General features: G+C 34.3%; 1 protein-coding gene across 1 annotated transcript; it reads left to right on the top strand.

The window, feature by feature from the left end:
• The first annotated feature begins 137 nt into the window (after positions 1 to 137).
• Positions 138 to 23,460, top strand: LOC147071582 (gustatory receptor for sugar taste 64f-like). Its single transcript, XM_085947976.1, has 9 exons — positions 138 to 146; positions 1,298 to 1,532; positions 2,469 to 2,624; positions 5,746 to 5,868; positions 8,128 to 8,285; positions 12,037 to 12,191; positions 13,386 to 13,551; positions 20,948 to 21,037; positions 23,356 to 23,460. Exons 1-9 carry the CDS (start codon positions 138 to 140, stop codon positions 23,458 to 23,460), a joined length of 1,197 nt encoding a protein of 398 aa, XP_085804102.1.
• Positions 23,461 to 25,090: the final 1,630 nt, after the last annotated feature.

Here is a 25,090-nt window from a genome sequence, read left to right as displayed (position 1 = left end):
GATATAATCTTACAAATGTCTTTAAAAAAAAACACATAAAAGGTCACTTTTATTCATCTTAATAATATTATTATCTAAATATCAGAGAATTGAAAAAATTAACGTTTCTTATTTTCCTGATGAAAACTTCGGTAGACATGGCAATGGTGTGGGTAGCTAATAGTAAAATATTCCTTAAAGATAATTTTCAATGAAACCTCTATGTATAATATAATTATTTATTATGAATGATTCTTATACTGTATACTAGATCTTATTTCAGTTAGGTCAGTAAAAAAATGTAAACCAAGCTTGAATTTTGGATAGGGTGAAAAATACCCGGGCCTTCCAAATTGATGGGGTCCCCGGGACCTTACAAATAAATTGAAAAAATCTACGAAACAATTTAAGCGCTAATGAATGTGTGTCATCTTAATGGCCAATTTCAAAAACATGTTATAAAAACAATAATATGGCGCCTAGTGCACAAATAGATCAGAAGACCATAATAGCCAATAGCCATATTAAAATAATCTGCTGTGGAGCGTACTAGTTTTTATACTTTTCGACGCTTAGTAAACCTGTTGCAAACATAATCTATCTTGCAGTAATATGCCATCAACTTCTTCCTGTCTCGATGTTCCGCGCATGGCCTCCTGATCCTGAAGCGGGCCCCCCTACCCATCGCTAAGGTTAAGGGCAGTGTGATTTTCCACAGTAGTGTTCCCCAGGTGGTTTCCATGGAATCTCATGGTTAAGGTTATTTCGTGTATTTTCAGCGATTTTTAAATAAATCCAGTTGATTTATATAGTAAGTTATCGGTACTCTTCACTCACAGCATCATAAATATTATGAAGCAGATCGCGACCTCCTTTTGTGGTAACCAAGTAACATGCAACCCTTCGCCATATTGGATAAAAAGTAATTTTGTAAGTCAGGAAACACACTTAAATTAATTATAAAATAAAATTCTACACGTGAATTATCATTTAATAATTATATCACATCAAATTACGGCACCCAGTCACATTTTTTGAAATGTCAATAGTCATAAGAAAAATAGCGCCGCAAGCGACTTTTTTACTATATGAGAAAATTTATGGTGTGTATTATTTTCACTTAACTGGTCGACCCGCCACGCCGGGTCCCTCTAAGTCCGGGCCCCCACGCTAGAGCCTTGTCAGCCCCCCTTATGGGGTCCATGGTTTAGCGTCATTGTGTACCTACCTAGTAATAAGAGCCATCTCTTGAGAAAGCGAGTAGATAAGTAAGTGAATACCTATTATGTAATTAAATAATATATAATTGAATTTACAGTTGCTGTACCGAGATTCATTTCACCAATCTATGGGAATTTCGCTGGGTGTGGCTCGTGTGCTTGGCTTGTTTCCGGTATCAGGATTGAGTGGTCCACCATCTGGCCTAACATTTAAACTACGTGGTCTTCTAGCAGTGGCTTCAGTTGCCAGTGCATTGCCATCACTATGGATTGTATTCGCGTCATTAATACATGCCACAAGAACTTTGTCAAAAGCGAACGCAGCAGAAACAGGTAAGAATTAGATTTATGTTTGAATGGGTCCGCCTCCTTGGTCAATGACGTCCCGTGGGGGTAGGCAGACCAAGCGATGCATAAGGGCGGCACACCCGAGAAGGAATCAATCAGTTTATAGAATTTACACATAAAAAATTTATGGTGAGTGCCTCTGATTGATAATTTCTTTGCGAAAAAGTAAGTTCCAAATAGAATTAAAATATAAATAACGAATGTGGTATTTTGAAACGAATCGGTAACAAAATGAAATGGTCTAGGTATTTCGATAAATGCATTCATTCCATGAAATACACTAAGCAGCATGGCCCCCACAAAGGGAGGCTGATAGGGCTCTAGTCTGGGGGCCCGGACTCAGAAAGGGCCCGGCGTGACGAATCGACCATATAAGTGATTTAAACACGCATCACAAATTCTCTCGAATAGTAAAAAAAAAGTTAAAATTATATGGTTGTTCGATACAATTTTTAATTGGATATCGATACACGACAACTCCATAAGTCAAATAGATGAATTCAAATATACAAAAAAAAAATATTCACATTAATTTTACCGAGTACACCATTTGGAAAACGCTACTGTAGAGCGTCACGCTGCCTTTATCTTTAGCGATAGGTAGGGGGCCCGTCAAAGATCCTAGCATGGGGGCCCGCTTCAGGATGTGGGGGCCATGCTAAGCAGTATCTAGAATCTAGACAGAGGTCGGCAACCTTGTTGACACGAAGGGTGCAATAGAAATTTTGAACACAGCCAGGGACGCATAATATATACATATATTAGAGACGTTTAATTAATAGTGCTTTTATGATTAAAAGTAAGATATTAGAGTCACGAAAGGATTATAAAAAATTGCGGCATTTTGGCGCTGCCTAGGGGCGGCATTTTGTCTAGGGACGTCACTGAACTTTACTAATCTCACTGTTCTATTTTTGTAAGGTGGATTTGCCAACGCGACTGCAGGAGCTGTGTTTTATGGCAATGCAGTAGTGGCAGCCATTTTGCTGCATTTTGTGGGCCGTGGCTGGCCTGCGCTGGCACTCCACTGGAGAGAAGAAGAACGAAACACAAGGAGTAATCTGCCACCACTGCGAAGTAAACTGAATGTGGTTGCTTTCATCATCATGTCATGTGCCATCAGTGAGTACTGCATCAATTACTGTTCATTTCTGATTTTTCTAACCTTCGCTCATTGATTTTTATTCTTTGAGAAATGTTATTGATACATATTTATTTGCAAGTACAATGGTACCTATGTTAAGCGGGTTCTCGAACCAACAAACAAAATATGAATGCATGAAACTGGTGATTCGTTTCTTTTTGACAAACTGACAACTTACTGGAAAGCTTGGAAACCAAAATATAAATACAAATCGTATACCTAGTAGCACACAGGGCGAGATTAACGCTTTAAAGAGGCCCTGGGCCATGGCCCCCACATCCTGAAGCGGGCCCCCAACCTATCCCTAAGGTTAGGGGCATTATGATGTTCTACAGTAGTGTTCCTCAAATAATATTCCGCGGAACATGTATTCTTAGCGATTTTTTTGTATTTATAAATAAATCCACTTGAATTATTGAGTTGTTGGCACTCGTCATCATAATATAGTGTAGTACAGTGGTCGGCAAACCACGGCTCGCGAGCCACATGTGGCTCTTGGCCCCTTGGGTGTGGCTCTGCCACAAATGACCACGTACGGGCTAAAGCAGTGAAAGATAGAACAGGCAAAATGTCTTCGAATATAATCAACCAGCAAGTCGAAGATCTTTAATTGGTTTCAGCTTTATCAATAGCAGTTAACGAGTCTTGTGACATAAATGATACAGCACAAGTTTCACGTTTTGTACGATTTATTTCATCTACATGTCCTAAAGAAGAACTTGTAAGATTATTGCCACTCAAATATCAAACACGTGGAGAAGATATTGCAAATGCTGTAATTGAGTGTATGGAAAAACATCATATTCCACTCGATAAAATTATGTCAATTTCAGCAGACGGGGCGGGGCGTTAAGTATGACCTGTGTAAGAAAATGGGTTGTTGCTATTTTGAAAGAAAAATTAATCACGAGATACTTGCTTACCATTGCATCATTCGTCAATAAGAGCTTTGTGCGCAGACATTTGCAAAGTTATTGAATTGGTGATTAAGATTATCAACTCTATTATAGATATAGCTTATGGGTAAAGAATAATTATGGAGCTCTATTGAACATCTCTTTGCTGATATGGACATATTGGAGAAAAACAAATGTGAACATGTTTCACAGCACAAGTTTAGTAGTCTGCTTTGAAAGACCTGGAAAAGGAAGACATGATGATTTTTAACACCTGGAATAGTATTCGTGACTCATATTGAAAGTTTTCAGTTAAAAAAAACTAGCGCTTGCAGTTCTTTCCCTTTCCGGTTCTACATATTCGTGCGAACAATCTTTTTCAAGCATGAACCTTATCAAGAGTAAGTTGAGAAGTCGTTTTATTGACGAGAACCTGGAATCGTGCCTAAAATTAAAAACAACAACATACAAACCTGACTTACCCAAACTTTTTAAGGAGGTGTAAGGCCATTGTTCACATTAAGTGTTTGTCAGTCATTATGATAATTTAATTTTATAGATACCTTACCTACAATTTATTTTTAATCAATAAATAAGATCATTAAGTTAACAGTGTACCTACCTATATAGTAAGTTTAAGAAATTTGGCTCTCAAAAAAATCTCAATCGTTGTACTGTTGATATTTGGCTCTGTTGACTTATGAGTTTGCCGACCACTGGTGTAGTTGGTACTCGCGACTCTCTTTTGTGGTAGCTAAGTAACATGCGACCCTTCGCCATATTGGATAAATACTCATTTTTTATTAGCTTATAATTATAAAATAAAAATCTACACATGCATTACCATTAATCGCACCTAGCAACTAAACCGCCACAAGTCCAAATTTACGTGTTTTGAGTTAATTACTACGTTTCATCGTCTATCGTTCATAGTATATGTACCGTTTGTTTTATATCTCTAAGTCATCAAATTCAAGTCAAAACTTCATTCAATATCTAAACATATTTCAAAAACACAGTAGGTACTTACAAAAATGCGAAAGGTAAAAACTTCAAAGCTTATTTTCTCTGTTTGACGTTTTTTGGATTGTGGCAGTTTAGTTGCGATGGTGCGATTTAATAAAATTAATTGTCATATCACATCAAATTGCATCGCATAGATACATATCTTAAAATGTTAATATTCTTTATGTACAATAGCGCAGTAAACGGTAGACCAAATTTGTGGTGTGTGTTTATCTTACTTAACTGCTCGACCCGCCACGCCGGGCCCCCTCTAAGTTCGGGCACCCAGGTTAGAGCCCTGTCAGCCCCCCATGCCTTGGGCTAATACATGTGTGCCCCAGAAAATCAACATATTAAAACGGCAATTTACAACAATTATTTTTTTAAATAGTTTTCATGCTTTTTTTGCTATATGATAATATTGAAGTACGTCATTCAATCACAAATGTGTTGACTGATGCGTGTAAAATTAATCGTTTTGCATGTCATAGTGTCTGAATTTAAATTAAAGTTTTGATTGATTTCAATAATTGTAAATTGTATCGACAAGTAACTAGAGTTACTATACAGTACTTCTCTTCTGAAAGTTTTTTTTCTTATACTTATTTCAGAGTTTTGGGTAATAGCCCATTTAGCCCAGCGCTCGAAATAGACAGTTTTACGAACCGGAGCACTCAATAATTTTCCGAAAATATTAATAGACAGAGCCGATTTCATGAACTGGAACGGCACTCAGGTGCGCTCCGTTCCATTTCAAGCCCTGATTTAGCCCCATGGTATATTCATCCCTTAGAACAAACATTGGGTTAAACTACCTACGCTGTCTATCAATTTAGTGTCGTGTTAATTATTTTTGCTACATCAGTCCCGTGCAGCATCGCTTCGGGACAAGGCAGTGTGGCACTCAAATCTTTTCATTCTGACACGTTTATAGCATAATGGAAGGCGGCTGCATATACCTATATGGTGGGTGGAGATGAGGCAACTTAAATCATGTGGTTTAATGTATTAATTCAGAGTTGTCGAGGTTCAGTATTGAACAATGTTTGACAAACCTAAATCATACTAACACGAAACATAAAATTATGTGAGTCTTGTGTTATTATTCTTTATATTATATTTAAATCTTTTTTCATCTGCTTTAAAATTATAGTGGAGCATCTTTTAAGTATAGCGACTCAGACCCCAGATTGCCGGTCAGATGTTGAACACTCTACCCTTTCCGGTTGTTTCGAAGAATATTGCATGAGGTCTCATCGCTTCGTTTTTGAAATAGGTAAATAAATGTATACATTACCAGTGTTGAGAGTGATACTCCTATACATACATAAATTTATTTTTAAATGTCATAAGGGCACGCAAATAGGTTGACCACATCATAAAACTCTCTATGATATCTCACCAATAACGATAAATTGTCTTTTGTTTAATTATTGATCGACACCGCAAGATATTAATTATGTAAAATTGGTAAGAATAGTCGATCAGTGTGATTTCGACTAAATTGCAATGTACCTACTCAATATTAAATAATAATTGATTAACCCTAATTTATCCACCCTATCTAGTTGTGTTACTACACACCAGTTGCGAAGGGTGGAGGTAGGCTGTAAAGATCCTTCATAAATAATATACACTAAACTTTGTCAGTCAAACGCAGGGAACTCAGAAATAATGGGAACTGAAATACATAACGAGTAAGGCGATAGCAGGTAACCGACTCGAGTAAGGAAGAATCTGGGTTAAACTTACACACGTGTCAATAATACGTTTTACGTCGAATACTGAAAACTGCTCTCAGTTTATGCATTTACGCACATTTAATGTTGGTGTATTATACACACCATTGCACGTGCATAATGCGTGCTTCATTTTCGTAGGACACTCACACATTCAAAATCCTGTTTCACCATGCGGCGTATTGAATATGGCCTATCGGTATTCTATTTATTATCTGTTCTGTGGTCAAACGTATTTGTTTTCATTGAACTAAGGCTACAATGTAGAGATAGTTTTCGTTTGTTTTTAAAATTCAATTAAAATTTCCTTCCATTCCTAATCCAAGCCATAGATAATAGTAAAAAAATATTCGTTTATCTATAAAATATCTAAAATTATGCCATTAAAATATACATAATTTGAGATATTTTATAGATAGAAGAATATTTTTTTTATCGATTATGGTTAATAACCATCCCCATCCGTAGTATTAGTTTTAATTCAACGAAAACAATTAAGTACAACTGAAAAACTGTCCACTATTTTTGTTGGATCCCCATAACATACCTAAACTATTATGGGTTGGTTAAGTAGGGTAGACTATAGATACATGGCTTAATTGAATTTTAAAAACTAACCAGCACCATTTGCAAATTGTATTCTTAGTTCAATGAAACTTAAGTGTTGGACTATAACGCCGTGGGTCCCAGGTTCGAATCCTGGGTCTGGAAAGTACACATATAGGTATATTGTTTTTCAATTTGTGCGTGAGTCAGGGTATGGACCTAATAGGTTGAGCAAGTGGCTGACATCCATTTCTCGTAAAAAAACAAAATCTCTTAATATAAAACCTCTACTCTGTGGAGGCCCATATGATCCTATTAGGATCGGACATGGTCGGAATGAATGGAATGAAATGAAAAAGTTTACTGTGCACTATTTATGTCGAATCTTAACAGTCTACCTCCGCCCCTCGCCACTGCTACACACATATAAACACTTGTACATGAATTAATCGTCACTAATATTACATACTTACTATTTCATATTTATACCATTGTAAATGATTTTAATGTCATTCAAGTCAGACCATTCAACTTGTTTTTAACTCAGCTCTACTCCCCGAGTTGTTTCACTGCGAAGTGGAAGAGGGAAAGAACTCAAGTTTCCTTTTATTTACAGTTTACACCATGTAACTGTACTTTGAGAACATGCCGAATAAACATCACTGATGACTGAAGATTAACATCCATCGAGTCTTATTACTGACATATACCTTCCACTGGACTACGTGAAGATCGGGGCCCGTTAGTAAGGATTTCCATTGCCGAAAACCTAAGAAAACATTATAGTAAGTACACACGCACGTTCTTGCTCGATGGTTTTACGCTAATTCCAACATGTCTCAACGTGTGTACCATCTGGCTCGATTGTTTTTTGTTCGACATCGAACAAATTGCGCTATCCGAAAAAGATTGAAGGTCTGTAATTCTTACGCGATCTAATTTGAGTGAGGGTGTGAGGAAGCACCGGCAAGGCTAGTGTGGCCTCGCTCTCACTCGTGGTCGAAGTCGTGGCGATGCGAAGGTGGCCTCACAGCGTCTTGTGTCGAATTGCTCGACTGTGTGGACGCAACGACGAGCATGCTTCCAAGTCAACATGCTCGATCGAGCAAAACCGTCGAGCAAGAATGTGCGTGGGTACTAGGCTTTAAATTGACAATATCATCACAACTTGACAAAAAGCGCCAACTCTGTAAGATTCGTCCATTATTGTAACTGATATTTTTGTAACGCAAATAATATTATCATTGCAGTTGGATACAACGTACCCCTGTGTGTGTTTATATTCTTTGTAAGTAAAGTGGCGACATTCGCATGGAATTTCCAAGATCTCCTGCTCATCCAAGTAAGCCTAGGCCTGGTCTCCCGATTTCGGCATATCAATAGCTTTGTCGAGAACATAGACTATCAGGTAGGTACGAAGTTACCCTTTTTGTTGGTTTATTAATGATGTTGTTTTTCACTTATACGTAAATAATTGTATTAAGCATCTGAGCGGACAACAGATCCAAGCACATAATTATTAACTAAATTGAGGCTTAAAATTTTTATTTATTTGACATTAAATACTTTAAATTTTAAATTATTCTACATAACTGTTTTCGACATTCTATACATTTATTAATGAATTCTGTGGCTATTTGGCAGAAGCAGACATGTTCGATTTTTGGTGTTTTGAGGTTTAAATGCAGATTTGTTCTTTTATGTGTATATTTTTATTTGCTAAAATCAGATATGGTTTATCTCTTCTACTGACTTCATAATTCATAATCAATAGAATTAAGCAAGTCATATTTGCCAAAACAAGATATGGTACTCGTATATATCTGGTACCATATCTGCTTCTGGCAAAATAATAAGTATTTAATATAATCAATGTATTCTATTTGCCAAAACAAGATATGGTTACCGTTTTGGTAGGTACTATATGGATTTTGGAACATTTTTTTTATTTATTCAGTAAAATTTTGCAAGAAAATGTTTCAGAATATTAGTGGCGTATCCCAAAATAAAATTGACGTCGCAATTGTGAAAAAACGCAGCTCGGAAACAGGAATCATAGACGGTGACCAAAGAGGACGTCACGAACCATACAATAAAAATAACATTGAAAAAATTTAAGTAATTAATCATATTAACAGGTCGCTACTCCCGAAGACATACACGCAAGCTTTATTTATCTTCGCAACTAAATATTGCAAAAATGGATGATCTGTATAAAAACGACCGGATTTCTCAACAGAAAAAATCTTTTATATATTCTAAATATGCTTAAATTTTTCGTGAACTTAGGCTACAAATTTAAAAGTCCTAGTATAGACACTTGTAAAGTATGTGATACATATAACAATCAGATTAAGTGTGCAAAGGATTTAGAAAGGAAAGCTGAACTTAATGGAAAAAAAACGAACACTTGATTAAGGTTGATGAATCATATAAGAAGAAAGAACACGACAAATTGTTATCTAAAACTAGTCAGTCCACTCGAATACTAGTTTTTGATTTGCAGCAATGCCTGCCCACACCTTCCCTAAATACCAACATAGTGGACTAACAGATACCACAAGCTGTTACATGTGGCATGAAGGGATTGCTGGTCGGGGATCTGATAAAATAGCATCGTGCTTCGTTCAGCATTTGCAGAATCTTCCAGCAACAGTAACCAACACAGTGGCCTATTCAGACTGTTGTCCAGGGCAAAACAAAAAGGTAAACTTTTCTTCAGCAATGTCTTATTTTGTCAGTGAATCTGAACACTTGCGTTCTATAGAACAAAATTTTTTGGAAGTGGGAAACACCAGAATGGAATGTGACACGGATCATGCCCGCATAGAAAAAGCTAAAAAATCTATTGAACTTAACATTAACATCCCATAAGACTGGTACCAATTTGTACGAACTGTACGAGGCAAAAATCCGTTTAATGCGGTAGAAATGTTAGCGGAAACTTTTCTCTCTTATTCGGACTTACTGAAAACTACTTTCATTAAGAAGTCGAAGTGTGTTGAAGGGCAACCGATCAATTGGCACAGTATAAAGTGGCTACGGTATGAAAAACTACTCGGTGATATAATTCAAAAATACTCTCTGAATGATGAGGAGCCCTTCAGAACAATGAAGTTATTAAGGAATTCCAGAGGGCGTCCGCATATTCCTAGAATACCAAGGACTCATACGGCACCTGCCCGAATAAATCCTCAAGAAAAGAAGGACTTACTGAGCATGATGTATTTGCAGGGCTCGAAATGGACCGGAACGCACCGGAGCGCCGTTCCTGTTCGTGAAATCGGTAAAATTATCGCTTCGTCTCGTGGAATAAATATTTTGACCGTCTGAGCTGGATATGCCATATAATATAAAATCCAAAACACTTATTTTTATGAAAAAAAAACACATAAACTTCAATAACTTTACTATGTAAAAATCTTCAGAAAACTGTCGAGCGCTCCGGTTAGTAAATTTTTCCATTTCGAGCGCTGTTTATTTGATAGATCCCGTGTATCATACTTTCTATAATTCACTTGAAACTCAACCTTCTGTACCCAATATTGGTGATTCTGAAACCAGCGAAGACGATTATGCATGTATAACATGGATATTGTTATTTTTAAGCCACCTATAATAATGTATAATGATATGCCTAACCTAGATACGTGTGAGATATGGTATATTATTTTTAATATTTAATTTGCCAAAACCTGATATATGTTTTTTAAAGTGATTTTTAAGAAAAACTGTGCTATTTAAATAAAAATGCTTATAATTGATTAAAACTCAGTTAATTTCTTCATAATATTTCATTAAATTTCCTTCATAATTAATTACACAGTACTGTATTTATCACCAGACACACAACATTCAAATTGCTCCCCTGAAAAATAGGTAAAATGACCATATCTGCTTCTGCCAAATAGCCACAGAATTTATATTATAAATTATGATCATATTCTTTGGACGAAAACAATTCCGGTTAATATTCAAATGTTACGTTACTATGAAAATAGTAACAGCATTCAACTTATTATAGGTATGTTGGTATACAATAATTATTTTTATCTAAACCGAGACAAAACAAAATTAAAAAAAAAAAAATTGGTGTGTGTGTACTTATGTACATACTCGCGTTAGAATATATACTTCTTTGGCGTAACAAAACAAAAACAAAACTTGTGATAACCTAGATTCTTGCACTAGCTCTTAATTATCTTGTTAAATTACACACTCAAGAAAAGGGACCGCTTATTGGAACGCCGTTGGTTTATTTCTGTACACTTTAACTTATATTCCTAAATTATATAATTATTTATCGTTGTTTTTATTTTTAAAGTAACAAATATCAGTCTGATGTTTAATCGTTTGTTTACGTAAGGAATTGAAAATGGCCGACAATAATAAATTCGCTGCCTAGGTAAGGGAACAAATTTAAACTATAATATTATACTGTCTAATCGTCACGATTGGAGTATCATACTGTGGCGTAATGGTAGTGCGTTCGGCTGATAACCGAACAATCGGTGGCTCGAATCCAATCGAGTACGTTTATTTTTGTGTGAAAAAATAAATTATGTTTTACATGTCATACGCCAAAAATACACTCTGATCTGATTTTCCAAACGCGCCAAAAGAAGTATAACTTCAAGAAACACAAAATTGGAATTACTTTAATTAAGTAACGCGATGTTATTGGAGATTGATGAGTTCTTAAGGATTTACGTATAAAATTAAACGCAATAAAATATATGCCTACGTACTCTCCTAAAAATAATCGTAAATATCACTTGAGAAAAAGGTTTAGTTGATTTATTTTACCGAAATTAACTATTGTTTTGGATTTGTGGATTTCTACAGCGTCGTTTTCTTTGACGTACATAATGCACCCGATTCGTCAGACAAATTAAAATGAGACTTCCAAACAGTTCAAATCTATCATAAAATTATTTAAGAATGTATTAATTATTTAAATATTTGAGAATGTAACACCTTTATGTTGAACATACATAATTTGAAAACATCTCATGCATAAATACACTAGAAAAATTCATTTGCACACCAAATTAAGGCAGACATAGTAAATGTTATTTACCTACATCTTTTATATTAGATTTCATGGACATTGTTTATTATTATTTTTTTTTGTATTATCTATGTGAATCTCTTTTTAGACTGCGGTTGTTTCCGATTGGAAGAGACTGCGCGAATTATTTGCAGGGGTAGCAAAACTGGCGAGGGAGACCAGCGCCCTTTTCGCACCCCTGGTACTGCTTTCATTCACCAACAATCTCTACTTCATATGCCTACAGATGCTTAACGGCCTCTCGTAAGTGATAATTAGATTATTGAATAAATATATTATATTTACCTTATTGCTCCTAAAACCAAACCAAAGGAAAACTAAAACTGACGCATATATGCCAATGAGACTGAGTGAAACATAGAATAATGTGACAGCAATTCATGGAGGATAGTTGTTCAGCCGATCATGGATCTGAATAGAATATCATGGTTTTGGAAGGACTGCTATATCAGTTTTCGGTTTATTTAACTGATTTAAAACCGTTTAAATTAAACCGTAAAACCATCTAAATTAAAAGTACCATGTTTAAATAATAGTTCTTATTTTTATAGTGCATCTGCATCCTGCATATGACAAAAAGCATAGTCGTTAAACTATTTATTACATTATCGGAAATTTAACTTCTCTGCAAGGCCCAAATTCAAGACAACTGACCTAGAGTCTGTCTTCTATAAGCTGGCGTGTCGGTTTTCCCCCGCTTCACCATCCATCTCGTTCCCTCCCATTGAAAACTTGAACAGTTGAACGCAATGGCACAATGCTTTCCGTGTGACGTGTACGCCAGTTTATAGAATACAGACTTATTAAGTAGGCCGGTTCCATGACAAAACAGAACAACGATAAATATAACTATGACCTTGGAAAAATATAAATTTAATATTGAAATTGTCCTATCTCTATTATGTTGATAAATTTTTAATGGCACAGATTTTCAATATGCCATAATAAATTAAATTATATACCTACCTAATTTCTGCATTCCTAATCGCTAGAAAGCCTCAAATAAACGGGACTTAACTCGGTGTTGCCGGCAAGCTTAGGATATCTCATCTTAATCAATATAATATGTTCAAAGTGATTGGGTGACTAGGTACAACGAAATAATGACCTAACCTAACCTAAATAGATTCCACAAAAATTAATGTTTCATTTTTCCACACGCTGTTCTGTTTTGTTATGTTCTGTTTTGTCCGGTTACCCTTAATAAATACGCACTGATAAGTAATTTCGCTACCAAATTTATTTGCTTCCAATCTATTGTATCTTTAAATTAAATACCTACTAAGATTTTGGGCGATTAGCCGGGTAAAATTAGTCGGTTTTCGGTTATTTAAAAAGTGCGGTTACCCGGTTATCCTGTTTCGGTTTAACCCCGTTTGCAAGCCCTAGTACATAGGTGTAAGAGATGACAGAATTTAATTATGTGATGTGTTATAGACCGTCCGATGATGGAGCGATCCACGTGGCGTACTTCTTCGGATCCTTTGGATTCATGGTGGCCAGGGTGACCTGCGTAGCTCTTGCGGGTGCTGCCATTCCTCTCGAAGCTCGAAGGTCGCTTCCATCCCTGCGATGCTGCCCTGCTAGAGCATATTGCACAGAGGTGAGCAATAATGTTGTTTTGCTTATTGTTGTATTTCAATCAAGAGTTGTGCCAAAGCAGTGGAATCGTCCACCTCCAAATCAGTCCAATAATTCATTATGATCGTAAATATACGAACAAATAAATCAGCTATACTCTCATCAGTCTCACCTAATCAAAAGTTTAGTATCATGGGTCCTACATCCTGAAGTGGACTCCCATGCCAGGATCTTTGGCGTACCGCTACTTATTACCAAGGTGAAGGGCAGTGTGATACTATCAGCAGCGCTCGGAATGGACAGGAACGCACCGGAGCGCCGTTGTGGTTCGTGGAATTCCAAAATATACCGTTCCGGCTCGTGGATTCATTTAAAATTGCGTTTCGGTTCGTTAGATTGAGATAATTATATATGAATGTATCTTTTAAAGTTTTTCTCAAAATTAAAATTAGTGAAGTTATGTTATGCCGGGCGTGCAAGGGTTAAAAATAAAAATTATGACATTCCTAAATTTCTTTCAACCTTCTTATTTTGTGTCGATATGTCCATGCCTAAATGCATTGTCTAAATAACAAGAAACAACCAGCTGCAAGCGTAAATTACTTTATTACCCAAAAAAATGTGCCTTGCTGACACTATTTGAAAACTCTTAAAAAATAAAGTATACATTGTTTAATAATTTCTAAAGGATGAAACATTTCAAATTTCAATACAATCTTGCCTTTGACTATTACGCATTGTTAATTTACTTGCCTACTAATTTATTATATTATTTTATTCGGAGTGACAAAAAATATTACTTCGCCATTTATTTTCGGGTGAATGAATTGTGTTTTCGGTGGATAAATTAATACAAAAAAGTTTGATAATTTGACTCGTGCAATTACGCTATAATATTCCTATTAGTTGCCTTTTAAAATATTTTGTATTATTTAAGATATAAATACGTTTCTAAACAAAATTGTTTATATTATTAGTTTGGTGTTTTTTTTGCTACATTCTAGTAAGTTTTGTGTTTTAATTTTAACTGTGTGTTTAACTTGATTTTTTAATAAAAAATTGTTCTCCTAAAAGTTGGTCAAAAATGTCATCAGGCGAAACGTGTTAACCGAAACTATTGAAAAATATTTTGTCGCAGGTAACGTAACGCTGGCCACATACCTACACAATTTGATCATTTAAAAAATGATATTGAGTGGTTATTTATAAAAATAATGAAGGTATAATAAAGTAGTAGGTAATTCGTGTAAATCTGCTAAAACCACATTACATTAGGAATTCACTCCAATAACCATTGACGTGGCAACAGATGGTATTCATCTCAACAATTGGCTTTTGTTAAAAAAAGTTTATGATGTGTCGTAAACCCCTATTTTTACTTTTAAAAATGTACGACTATCATAATATCTGTATTGTATGTAGGTACCTATTATCATTTCCATGGCAATAATAATGTGAGTAGGGAAGGACAAACAACATAGATTAAATCGTTTAGAATAAGTAGGTACTAACAAATTAGGTACCTATGTGTCCAGTGCGGACATCTAATTATTTTAGGTGGTGTTAAGTCATAGATTATTAAATAAATACGGTGGTAGATGTATATTACAATAATGGTAACCAAAGCATCACCATTGTAACATAACATGCATACAATACAATATTAGTCCTTATAATGTTGAATATAGTAGGTACTAATTAATGACCTAGCAACCTGAGTTTCACCTTCCGTCATGTTTTATCTTATATAAATGAAAATGACACACCATTGGTAATTTAATTACAAATAATGCTATGTTTACGTTGTTTGGATGACTTGAAACTTTTATTAGATGTAGGTACGACCTTATGCCCCCTTATAGTGGAGAAGGTTCAAAATAAATCTTTGAGAATCCTTTAAAGCTGTGTGGATAGTGGATACTATCCATGGTTTTATCCGATTGATTTCTCAAGACGTATCCTTACATACTGTATTCTGAAAGTTAAAAGAGAACTAGGTATTTAGGCTACGTACTTTTTCCAACTTATATCTACCCAGTACAAATGAGAACTATGCCATTATTGGTACTTAGTATTGATTTTGTTATATATTATTTTATAACTTTCTTGATAATCAAAGTTGTTTGTTCTGCCAAGGTGCAATAATTGCTAATGATAATTGGGCAGGAAATAACTATGTTCAACCAAATCGCTTCGGATAATCGTATATTCCACCTGCGTGAGAACGAGTTTATGTGAACGTTGTTTTATAAATTCTTGGTATAGGTAGGCACTTACTGTTTTTTCTAATACTATTTCTTTATTTTTTAAACACTAAATACTATTTCTTGATGTTTGATATTCTGTGCTCGTACTTAAATGGAATTTGTAAAATTTTCTATAAGTACGTAAATAAATTTTTAATTTGAATCTATAAGGTACTTATGTGGATATGTTGTTTGTTATGACTAATTATTTACAAACTTATCTATCCCAAATGAGACAGTAATATAAGTTATAATCAGTGACGAGTGGTGGTAGAGGTATCATGCACTGGTTATAGTGGTAGATAAAGTAAAAATAAAGAATAATACAATTTTTGACGGTATACTTTGTTAAAACAAGATTATTTCGCCTGCGGCGCTGACAATCCTTACCAACCTGCCCAATATAGATCCACGTAAGAAGTTTAAAGTTTATTGTTGCATTTTTATATCAAAAGTACGTACGTGGGCATTTTCGCCAAAGTTTGTACATTGCGTTTTTGGCATGTCCCATGACTTTGATTGATTTTTTCATAGTTATTATATTATAAAATGTTGGAAAGTTATGTACTTTTAACATGCAAATTTATTAATTTACTCTATTCAATCAGTTAAATACAACTATCTGACCTGTATATATTTTTAATTGATTATTTAGATCGAAAGGTAGTGCGTTTTTACCATGTCCCACCCATAAATTCAAATAAACAAAGTCTGATTTCGTCATTAATTTTGAGTGTGTAAAATTAAATTCGTAGTGTTTTCAACAGCTTACATTATATATTTTTGGAAAATATATAGTTTTTTCGTAAATTTGTACCAATATTGAAAAAAAATCACGTTTAAAGTGTGTCCCAGGATATTTGAAAAAGTGGAATTCCACATTCCGTTACCACGATTTTAGCATGAAGGCGAAAAATTTTCACTATAAATATGTTTTTTTTTAATGTAGCAACATTTTTGTATAACACTGATCGCCATGTACACTTTAAATTGTTGGTGTGTGTCGGTATCGCTATCGGAACAGGTTGCTTTCTGGGTTGGTCATTTAAGAAGTTCCACTACTGTTACCACGATTTATAAGGTAAGAAAACACATATTTCTATTTCACATACTACACATATGGAGCTTATCTTTCATACTACAGATATAATAAAACATATCGCAGGTTTAACAATAAAACTAAGCTAAATTTTGGCTTCAAACACTTCTGAAACAGAATCCGTTACTTCCACTCCGAAACTATATTGGTGGTAACGTATATGTGGAATGTAAAAGTAACGAAATGGCATGCATAAAGTTGGGTTTACAGTGTGTGTTTAGTTCTTCATAGATTATAAAAAAAATTATTTTGTCTGTTCGTATGAAAAACAAAAATATTTTCATTAAAAAATATAAAAAATAACCTGACTATAATATAATAATATAATAAAGATTAAAAAAGTATGTGATATGTCTGAATACGCAAAAATAGCGCACATAAAAGTATGGAGATAAAAAAAAACAACAGAAGGAAAAGAAAAAACACCAGACTGAAATAATTGCGAGACAGGCACTGGCTCTGTCATACTCTTTCTGTTATACGCCACCAAAATTTTAAAACTTCTCCATACATTTTAGGCATAGAAATTTATAAAAATGTATGAAAAAGTATTTTTTTGTCACGTTTAACAGAAATGTGTACTCGATTAGATTTAATACCTAGAACTGTAGGTATTCACGAAATGTCAGAAAAGTACGTCTTGATTACAATCAACCTGTATAGCTACATTTTATGTTGATGAATACAATTAAATTTCAAGACAACATAAAGTCGAACTTGGTTATTACGAGGAAGATGGGACCGACTGAATTTGCTTGTTATAAGCGTTACTCGTTATATCAGAGAATAGGTATTTTTAAATGAGCATGTCACATTACACAAAAAGCCGAAAATAAAAAATTTGGAAACCATCGTAAAAATCCCCGAAACGAGCATGGCATTCATAAACTACAAAAGAAGTTGTTTATTGTAATTAACGCTGGTAGGTACCTACGGACTTCACAAACCTTGGATTTTTCAACCATATGCGTGGATACTTTTTTATTATTGTCGGTGAAACACCAATAAGGTAGGTACTTAGACACTTTACTAGTGTCATAAACGTAATCCGACCCCGGCGGCATCCTGTCCAATCGGATTTTATTGCTTAGGGTCGAAATGTTTTAAAACGGTCGACACATTAACAGTATTTTAGCTCGGTATATCCGATAAGTTGCTCGTTATAACAGTGAAAGAATTAAATGTATGGCGAAAATCATAAACCAATTGTCAACAAATGTTTCGTTATTACATCCGAGATCTCGCTATGTCAGAGATCGTAATAACCGAGTTTGACTATAATTATTTTCGTAAAAGTTATATACTCCGTGCCGCGCTAGGAACTCGCGTCTGAATCCCTTGCTGATTTTTTTTTTCATATATTGTTAATTTGCTTAAAAATATTTTTTATCTGAGTTACAAATAATATAAATGCCAAATAAAGTTATGGTAATGTATAGTGTGTCAAAATTATTACCTACCTTATTTTACAAGTATTGTGAAATTTATTATAAAATATGTCTATTTTAGTGATTAAGTTTGATTTGTTTTGTTATTTTGACGCACGTTGAATATTTATCTGTCTATCAAAAAATTCAAATAAATTTCATAAAACAAAAATTTGTTTTTATGGTAACATGTAACTTAAGCTTTACAAATTACACTCCGTTACCATTTCGTTCCATTCCGAAAATGTCCCCAAAAAAGTTGAACGTTAACTATTTTTCATTTGATTATTAAATAACGAAACTTATTTATTTTTCCAATAAAATTTAGTAAAAGTGATTATTGTCTTTAAAAAAATAGCAGAACGAACATTGATTGGTTTTTTCAAATACTAAAGGAAAAATGCTCTGCCATTATAGACATAGGGTAACGGAGGGGAACGAAATGTGCCCAAGAATTAAAATTCAATAATATTTTTTGACTATTTGTAGTTTTATTTTGAAGTGTATGGTTTTTTTAATCTAATAGAGCTCTTTTAAGTGATAAAAAGTGTTTCATTCATGTTTTAAAAGCTAAGTTTCGTAGTCACGGAACGGAAACTTATTATGCCCAATTTCATAATAAAAATGATATAAATATTGTATTAATCAATATTTTGCTGAAAAATTGCTATCACCAATTCAGCAATAGAACAAGGAATCTGCTAGCTATATAAAAATGGTTAATTTGAGTGAAAAAATAATATTACCCAAATTTCAAACATGTACAAACTTTGGCGAAAATGCCCACGTACGTAAAGAAAGGATTAGCATAAGTACTTAGTTTCGAAAGATTATACAGCGTTCCTGTTCGTGAAATTTTCCATTTCGAGCACTGACTATCAGTATTGTTGTTTTAATTTAATAAAACGCATTTTTTTTGTAGTACTAATTCCACTTTTATCAGCGTTTTCCAATTGATATTCCGCGTAACTTCAGGGAACATGTGAGGTAAAAATAAGAGAATTCCGTCTATTTTACAACGTTTTTATTGAGTCGTATTCTTATTTGTCCAGTGGTTGTTTATCCGGTACAAATCTTGCAATCGATTTTTAACTAACTTCCCGACTAGCTAGACATTTGAAACTTTTAGAATATATCAGAACACGATGCCAATGCATTTTTTTAATACTTTTAGCCATCTTTAAGTAGAATTGAATTCATTTTCAGTTAATTCTGTTTTGTATGAAAAGTTATTTCGGAAGAAATCCGTAATCCAATCCACTATCATTGGTTGCTAGGGGTCTGGGGTCCTAGCAACTAAATTATTAATATATACGTGTGTTACTATGGAAATCAATATGAATGTCAAAATGACATTTCAGTATTATTTCTATCAAATACTTACAATTTTTTTTGATCATTTAAGCTAGTCAAGTCAAGTTTATATGATTCAACAGAAAGTTTAAAAACGTTGTATATAAGAAGTTCTTTTTATCTTGTAATTATTTGGTTTTTCGCTTATATTTCGGAAACTGTGCATGCAGAAAAAAACTGTTTATGACTGACTGACTTATAATTATTGATGTTGTGTGAAAATACCCAAAATTTTCAATAGCTGTGAATTGAACTTGCTTAGCTAAATCGTTTTCGATTCACAAAAAGCGATTGATGTTATTTCTAAATGTATCAAAACAGGCACGTGTTTCCCATTCATTGAAAAACAATATCCATAAAGACTCGATCCTAGGACCCACAACAATATAAGCCGATCGGCCATTGTGTATTCGTCGTATAAAACCATGGATTATATCCATACAATCTCAAGCAGTGACGTCCCTAGACAAAATGCCGCCCCTGGACAGCGCCAAAATGTCGCCCCATTTTTGTATACAGTATTTTTTATCATCCGTGCATGTGTCGTTTCATATGAATATATGTCGGTCACCAAGGACGTCGAAGGGCAACGAAAGTAAACTGGACATCGCGAATTCAACAAAAAATTACAGTCCTGTTAAACCTTTTATGTCAATTAATACACTTTTTTTCCAACCAGTGAGCTGATTTTTTTTAATGGAAAGATATTTTCGTTAAATAAGTTTAGGTTGCTATTTCTATATTACATACCAAACGATTCTCATCGATTTGTCGCCCTTCGAGTAACTGCTGCCCCAAGCGACGCTCAATCTGCCTACCCCCACGGGACGTCACTGATCTCAAGTCGTAATCCTGTGAAGCGGCTAGATTCTAATCCTGGCTCCGGTTTTAATTCCCGATAAAGGCACAATTAATACAACTATGCCATTTTCTGAAAGCCTGTATGTTTCTGTTATTATTCCACTGTTACTTTAACAATACGGTTTTACTGCGTCATATTTTGTAGTGTTAATAAGAAAAATAAAGTAATTAGTTATTAATAATAATACAATAATTATTATACATACATTACATATATTATTATACATTACATATAATTATTAATAATAATACATCTCAAAAACTAAATTCTGAACTCTCTCCACCATTTACGTCAACTGATACTGGGCCCAAATTATTGACCAACTTTCAAGTTTGCTTCAAACTAATGGATTATAAAGAAGTTTTAATGTATAATTATATTTTATTTGTTCGGTTATTCATTGCGGTATATATATATAAATTTGTCTTCAGGTCCAAAGACTATGTCAACAGCTGGTACACGACGAGGTCACCCTGAGTGGCTTGGGATTTTTCTCTGTCAATCGGAACTTCATGCTTGGTGTAAGTAACTATGAATAATATTTTAGTTGCCTACTTATTTACTTCAGACTGCTCGCACAAGACAACGGTCAGGTGTTCATTGCAAGGGGTGTCTGGAGATGAGGAATGGATGAGAGGAAATACGACGGGGGCACGCGAATCACCACAGAAAGAATAATACATACAGGGGAATGCGCGGTAAAGTAGACCACACGGTGCTGGCTTCACATTCCTCTGAGATAGATGTGTGCGAATACACGGTAGCGAATCATGGCACGTTACGTCTTTATGAAGGATCACTGAAACTGTATACTGAGCTTCGACAACATATATTTGCGACGGAGTGTGCGGTGGGCTTTAGGAGTAACGAGGAGATAATAGAGAGAACTCAGCAGCCTCTCATCATGCTGACTGAGATTGAAGTGGCGACGTTGGACGCCTGAAGAGAACTTCAATTTTGCTTGCCTGTTATGCAAGTCAACCGGATTCCAGCGTCCTCTAAAATCGCTAAATAATATCTATAGAGTGTATACCGCGAAGCTACGGGATGCTGGTATAACCTGGAATGACGCAAGACGGAGAATGACAGGGATTCTTGTAGGCTTCTTTCAAGAAAAATACTTACCCACTACTTTTTGCGAATCCATTCCTCGTGTCCATACAGTGAACACATGGCATAAGATCTGTCGTATCCTCAACTATTTGTCTTGTGCGAGTAGCCTAACTTCAATTAATATAATCTTTCTTATTAGCTGTTATACGATACACAGTTTATAATATTACATAATAAATGTCAATTAGGTGTATAGGGGAGAATGTTGTACCTGTGGACAGGGGCTTTATTTCGGTAGGTATTCATATTTATGCCATACTATGTTCTAGGGATTTACGCACATATAACTCTGGCAACACTCAATCAAATCTGTAGTCCAGGAAAGCAGCCAGATTTTGAATTAGTGTTTTTTAGATCCAAAAGTAAGTATTTGACTAATTACTGTTTATTTTATCATAATTATTGAGAGATCATTGGATACAACTTAAAGGTGTAGTTTAATTTGTGAATTATTGATTGTTAAGTTAAAGGAATGCATTTTGTCAAAATATATACTCAAAAAACTTCCGCACACTTTTAAAGTAAAATAATTTTGATGTGTGTACCTTTGGACATATTGCTGGTTGTATCTGTAGACGCGTCCAAATGTACAACATGCATAGATTTTATTGCTATTTACATGATTTTAAGCTGATAAATGCATATTTTTAAGATAATTAGTTATTAATGTTACAACCATCTTTAATATGTCCATTTTACATATTTTTTTCAAAGATTTATTTAATTTTACGAAAAAAATTATTCTGTCATTTTTCAAAATTGCTTTCACCTTAGATGTTAGGTAAACCTGATCGATTGAAAAATCAATTTTCATTCAATGTCGACCCTAAAACTTTTAAAATTGAATATAATGATGGCTAGTAGTATATTGTCTTGTATGTCCAAAGTTATAACATCTGTCCACAGTTCCCGGTCCTCGATTATTTGTCAATAAATGAAAACCCTTTACACCAAATATGTTTTTTATTTTGTAATTATGAGCCCAGATAATCACCTTTATTGATGACATCAAAAACATTGCATAATATGATATATTTGAAGATTTAGAAATGAAAAACCAAAAATTGTCCGCAGGTACAACACCTTCCCCTATATATGTGAATACGAGTGTGCATTATATCAACATTATAATCATCAGCTTGGTTGATTCACTGCTGGACGAAGGCCTCCCCTAGCTGTTTCCATTTTTATAGGTCCCAAGTTCTTCGCTGCCACGTACATCCACCGAACTTTATGAGTTCGTCTATCCAGCGGGTATTTGGGCATCCCCGTGGGCGTTATATATATTATATATAAATACATTTCAAAGCCGCTCAATATCTCAAAAACAACATTTTAAAATATGCCTATTCATCATGTTATACATACAAACGTAGGGTTCACTTCTGAGAAAATGTGTTATAATCAATAGAAAAAATCTTTTTGAAAAAAGTAAGACACCCCGCAGGAATCGAACCTGCATCTCTCGGGTATCGCGCCCGCCGCGCATAGACCACCATGCTAAAGCTGTCATACTAATAACGATAAATTTTAACTATTGGCTCTTATAATCAATCTTATAATAGGTACTCTCTGAAGCGTTTAGCCAATAGTTAAAATTGTTTACTTTATTATTAAGTTAAAATTGGTAACATGTATTTTGTGAATACATACAAAATCATTCCACGTGTTGCAGTCGGACGGTTTGATGTGCGACCCCGCTAAGATTTACTTTTATCTGTTTTAGGTTGCTGGTGCCATCGCCACATATGAGGTTGTATTGCTTCAATTTGACCCCCCCAAAGACCGCATAGAAAAAGCTATCACACCGGCCATTGAATCTTCAAAATAGATTGATTATTTCTAAGTATATCTAAAGCCACGTTTAGCCAAATGTTTCAAAGCCCTTTCACGAATTAATTACGTCATCTGCGTTACAGGAAACCGCCGCTCAGCTTATATACATAGTAAAGTATGATAAGAAAACGTCAGCATAAAACCATCAATATTTTGTAATTTTTAAGATTTATTCAAATACATATTATGTAACTAATCTCTGTGATAAGTATATGGGGGTTGGCATGTTCTTATCACTGGAGTTATGTGTTTATTACCTGTTTTTTATACTATATACCGATACCTAAAAATTTAAATATATATTTGGTACAATTTATTGTTTGATGCACTACATATCGCCTGTTTGCAAGCCACCCGTAAAATGCGTTAAGGTTCAAATACATATTATAATGATTACGGTATGTCACGTTATGTCACGTGCTGTCACAGTAAGCTGTCGCTACGGGAGAAAGGTGTGTAATGTCGTTTTTCTTGGTAGTATTAAAAATGTTATTACACTGATGCTCCCATCCCGTAGCACATTATTTTGAACCTTTAAACGAACATTGCCAGTAAGCAAAATCTATCGAAATCACCAGAACAACAATGAAATCACCTCACGTGGACCGTGCTGCATCGACAGCCGCATGACTCAATGAACGTTTATTTAATCATTTTCTACATGCCTACACATTTTCGACTCATGTCAAAATCACGTTTTTTTTTGTTTTTAGTGGTTGGCACTATCTATTTTTCTATAAGAATGTTGTCTATTATGCATGGTCTGCAAGTTGGGATATGTTCAAAATATTATCTATGAATGCAATATCGCAAGTAACTTTAAAGTAGACACACGTAGAAACTGTTAAAATTAGCATGACTAATGAATAATAACTCAAAATACTAATACATTAGAGTTGGTACTCTCCATAATTGAATTTATAGAGATAATGATCGTTAAAAATATTCTGCTGAATGACGAAATCATAGACTAATTTTTTTGCCGTGACAGCATGTGACGGTACGTGATCGTGATACGGTTCATCATAATGTATTTGAACCTTAACGCGCTGTGCAATTTTCCCTAAATACGTGATATCCTTTTTTTAAGCTACGAAGTCTCATCTGAGACTTATTTAGTTTTACGTTTACATCGCACCCCCAGTAAAATACTGTAGTAAGTCAAAAATTGGCATTTTGCAGGAGAGCCATTTGAAGTTTCAAATATTCTTTGTAAATACAGGAAAAGTCTGAATGTAAAAATTATTACTCATTTTTATGGAAAAACATGATCTATTTTCAACTGTATTCATCATTTTTCTCTAAAACATATACAAACGGAGATATTTGAATATTTCTGAGTTACGACTGTATTTTATTAGGATATTTGACAATTTCATGTTAAAATTTGAATCAACTCAATACTTTCTATGTAAATTTCCCTACCATCACTCTAATAATTTCAACTAATTTGTTGGGCACTGTAAAGGAAGGTTTTCAAAATATTAAGTTATGGTACAATCTTTAAAGATTTATTGAAAAAAAAGAAAGATACAATTATTAGTTCAAAACAACAAAAAATACTTAATTATTTAATTTAATGGGAAAATAATTTTTTTACACACGATTTTTAATTTTTAAACATC

Source organism: Rhyacophila brunnea, unplaced genomic scaffold (genome assembly GCF_057557595.1).
Source record: "Rhyacophila brunnea isolate RB1 unplaced genomic scaffold, BYU_Rbru_1.0 scaffold_20, whole genome shotgun sequence".
Taxonomy (NCBI): domain Eukaryota; kingdom Metazoa; phylum Arthropoda; class Insecta; order Trichoptera; family Rhyacophilidae; genus Rhyacophila; species Rhyacophila brunnea.
Note: the sequence above shows the minus strand (reverse complement) of the source record. Positions and strands in the feature narration are given on the sequence as shown.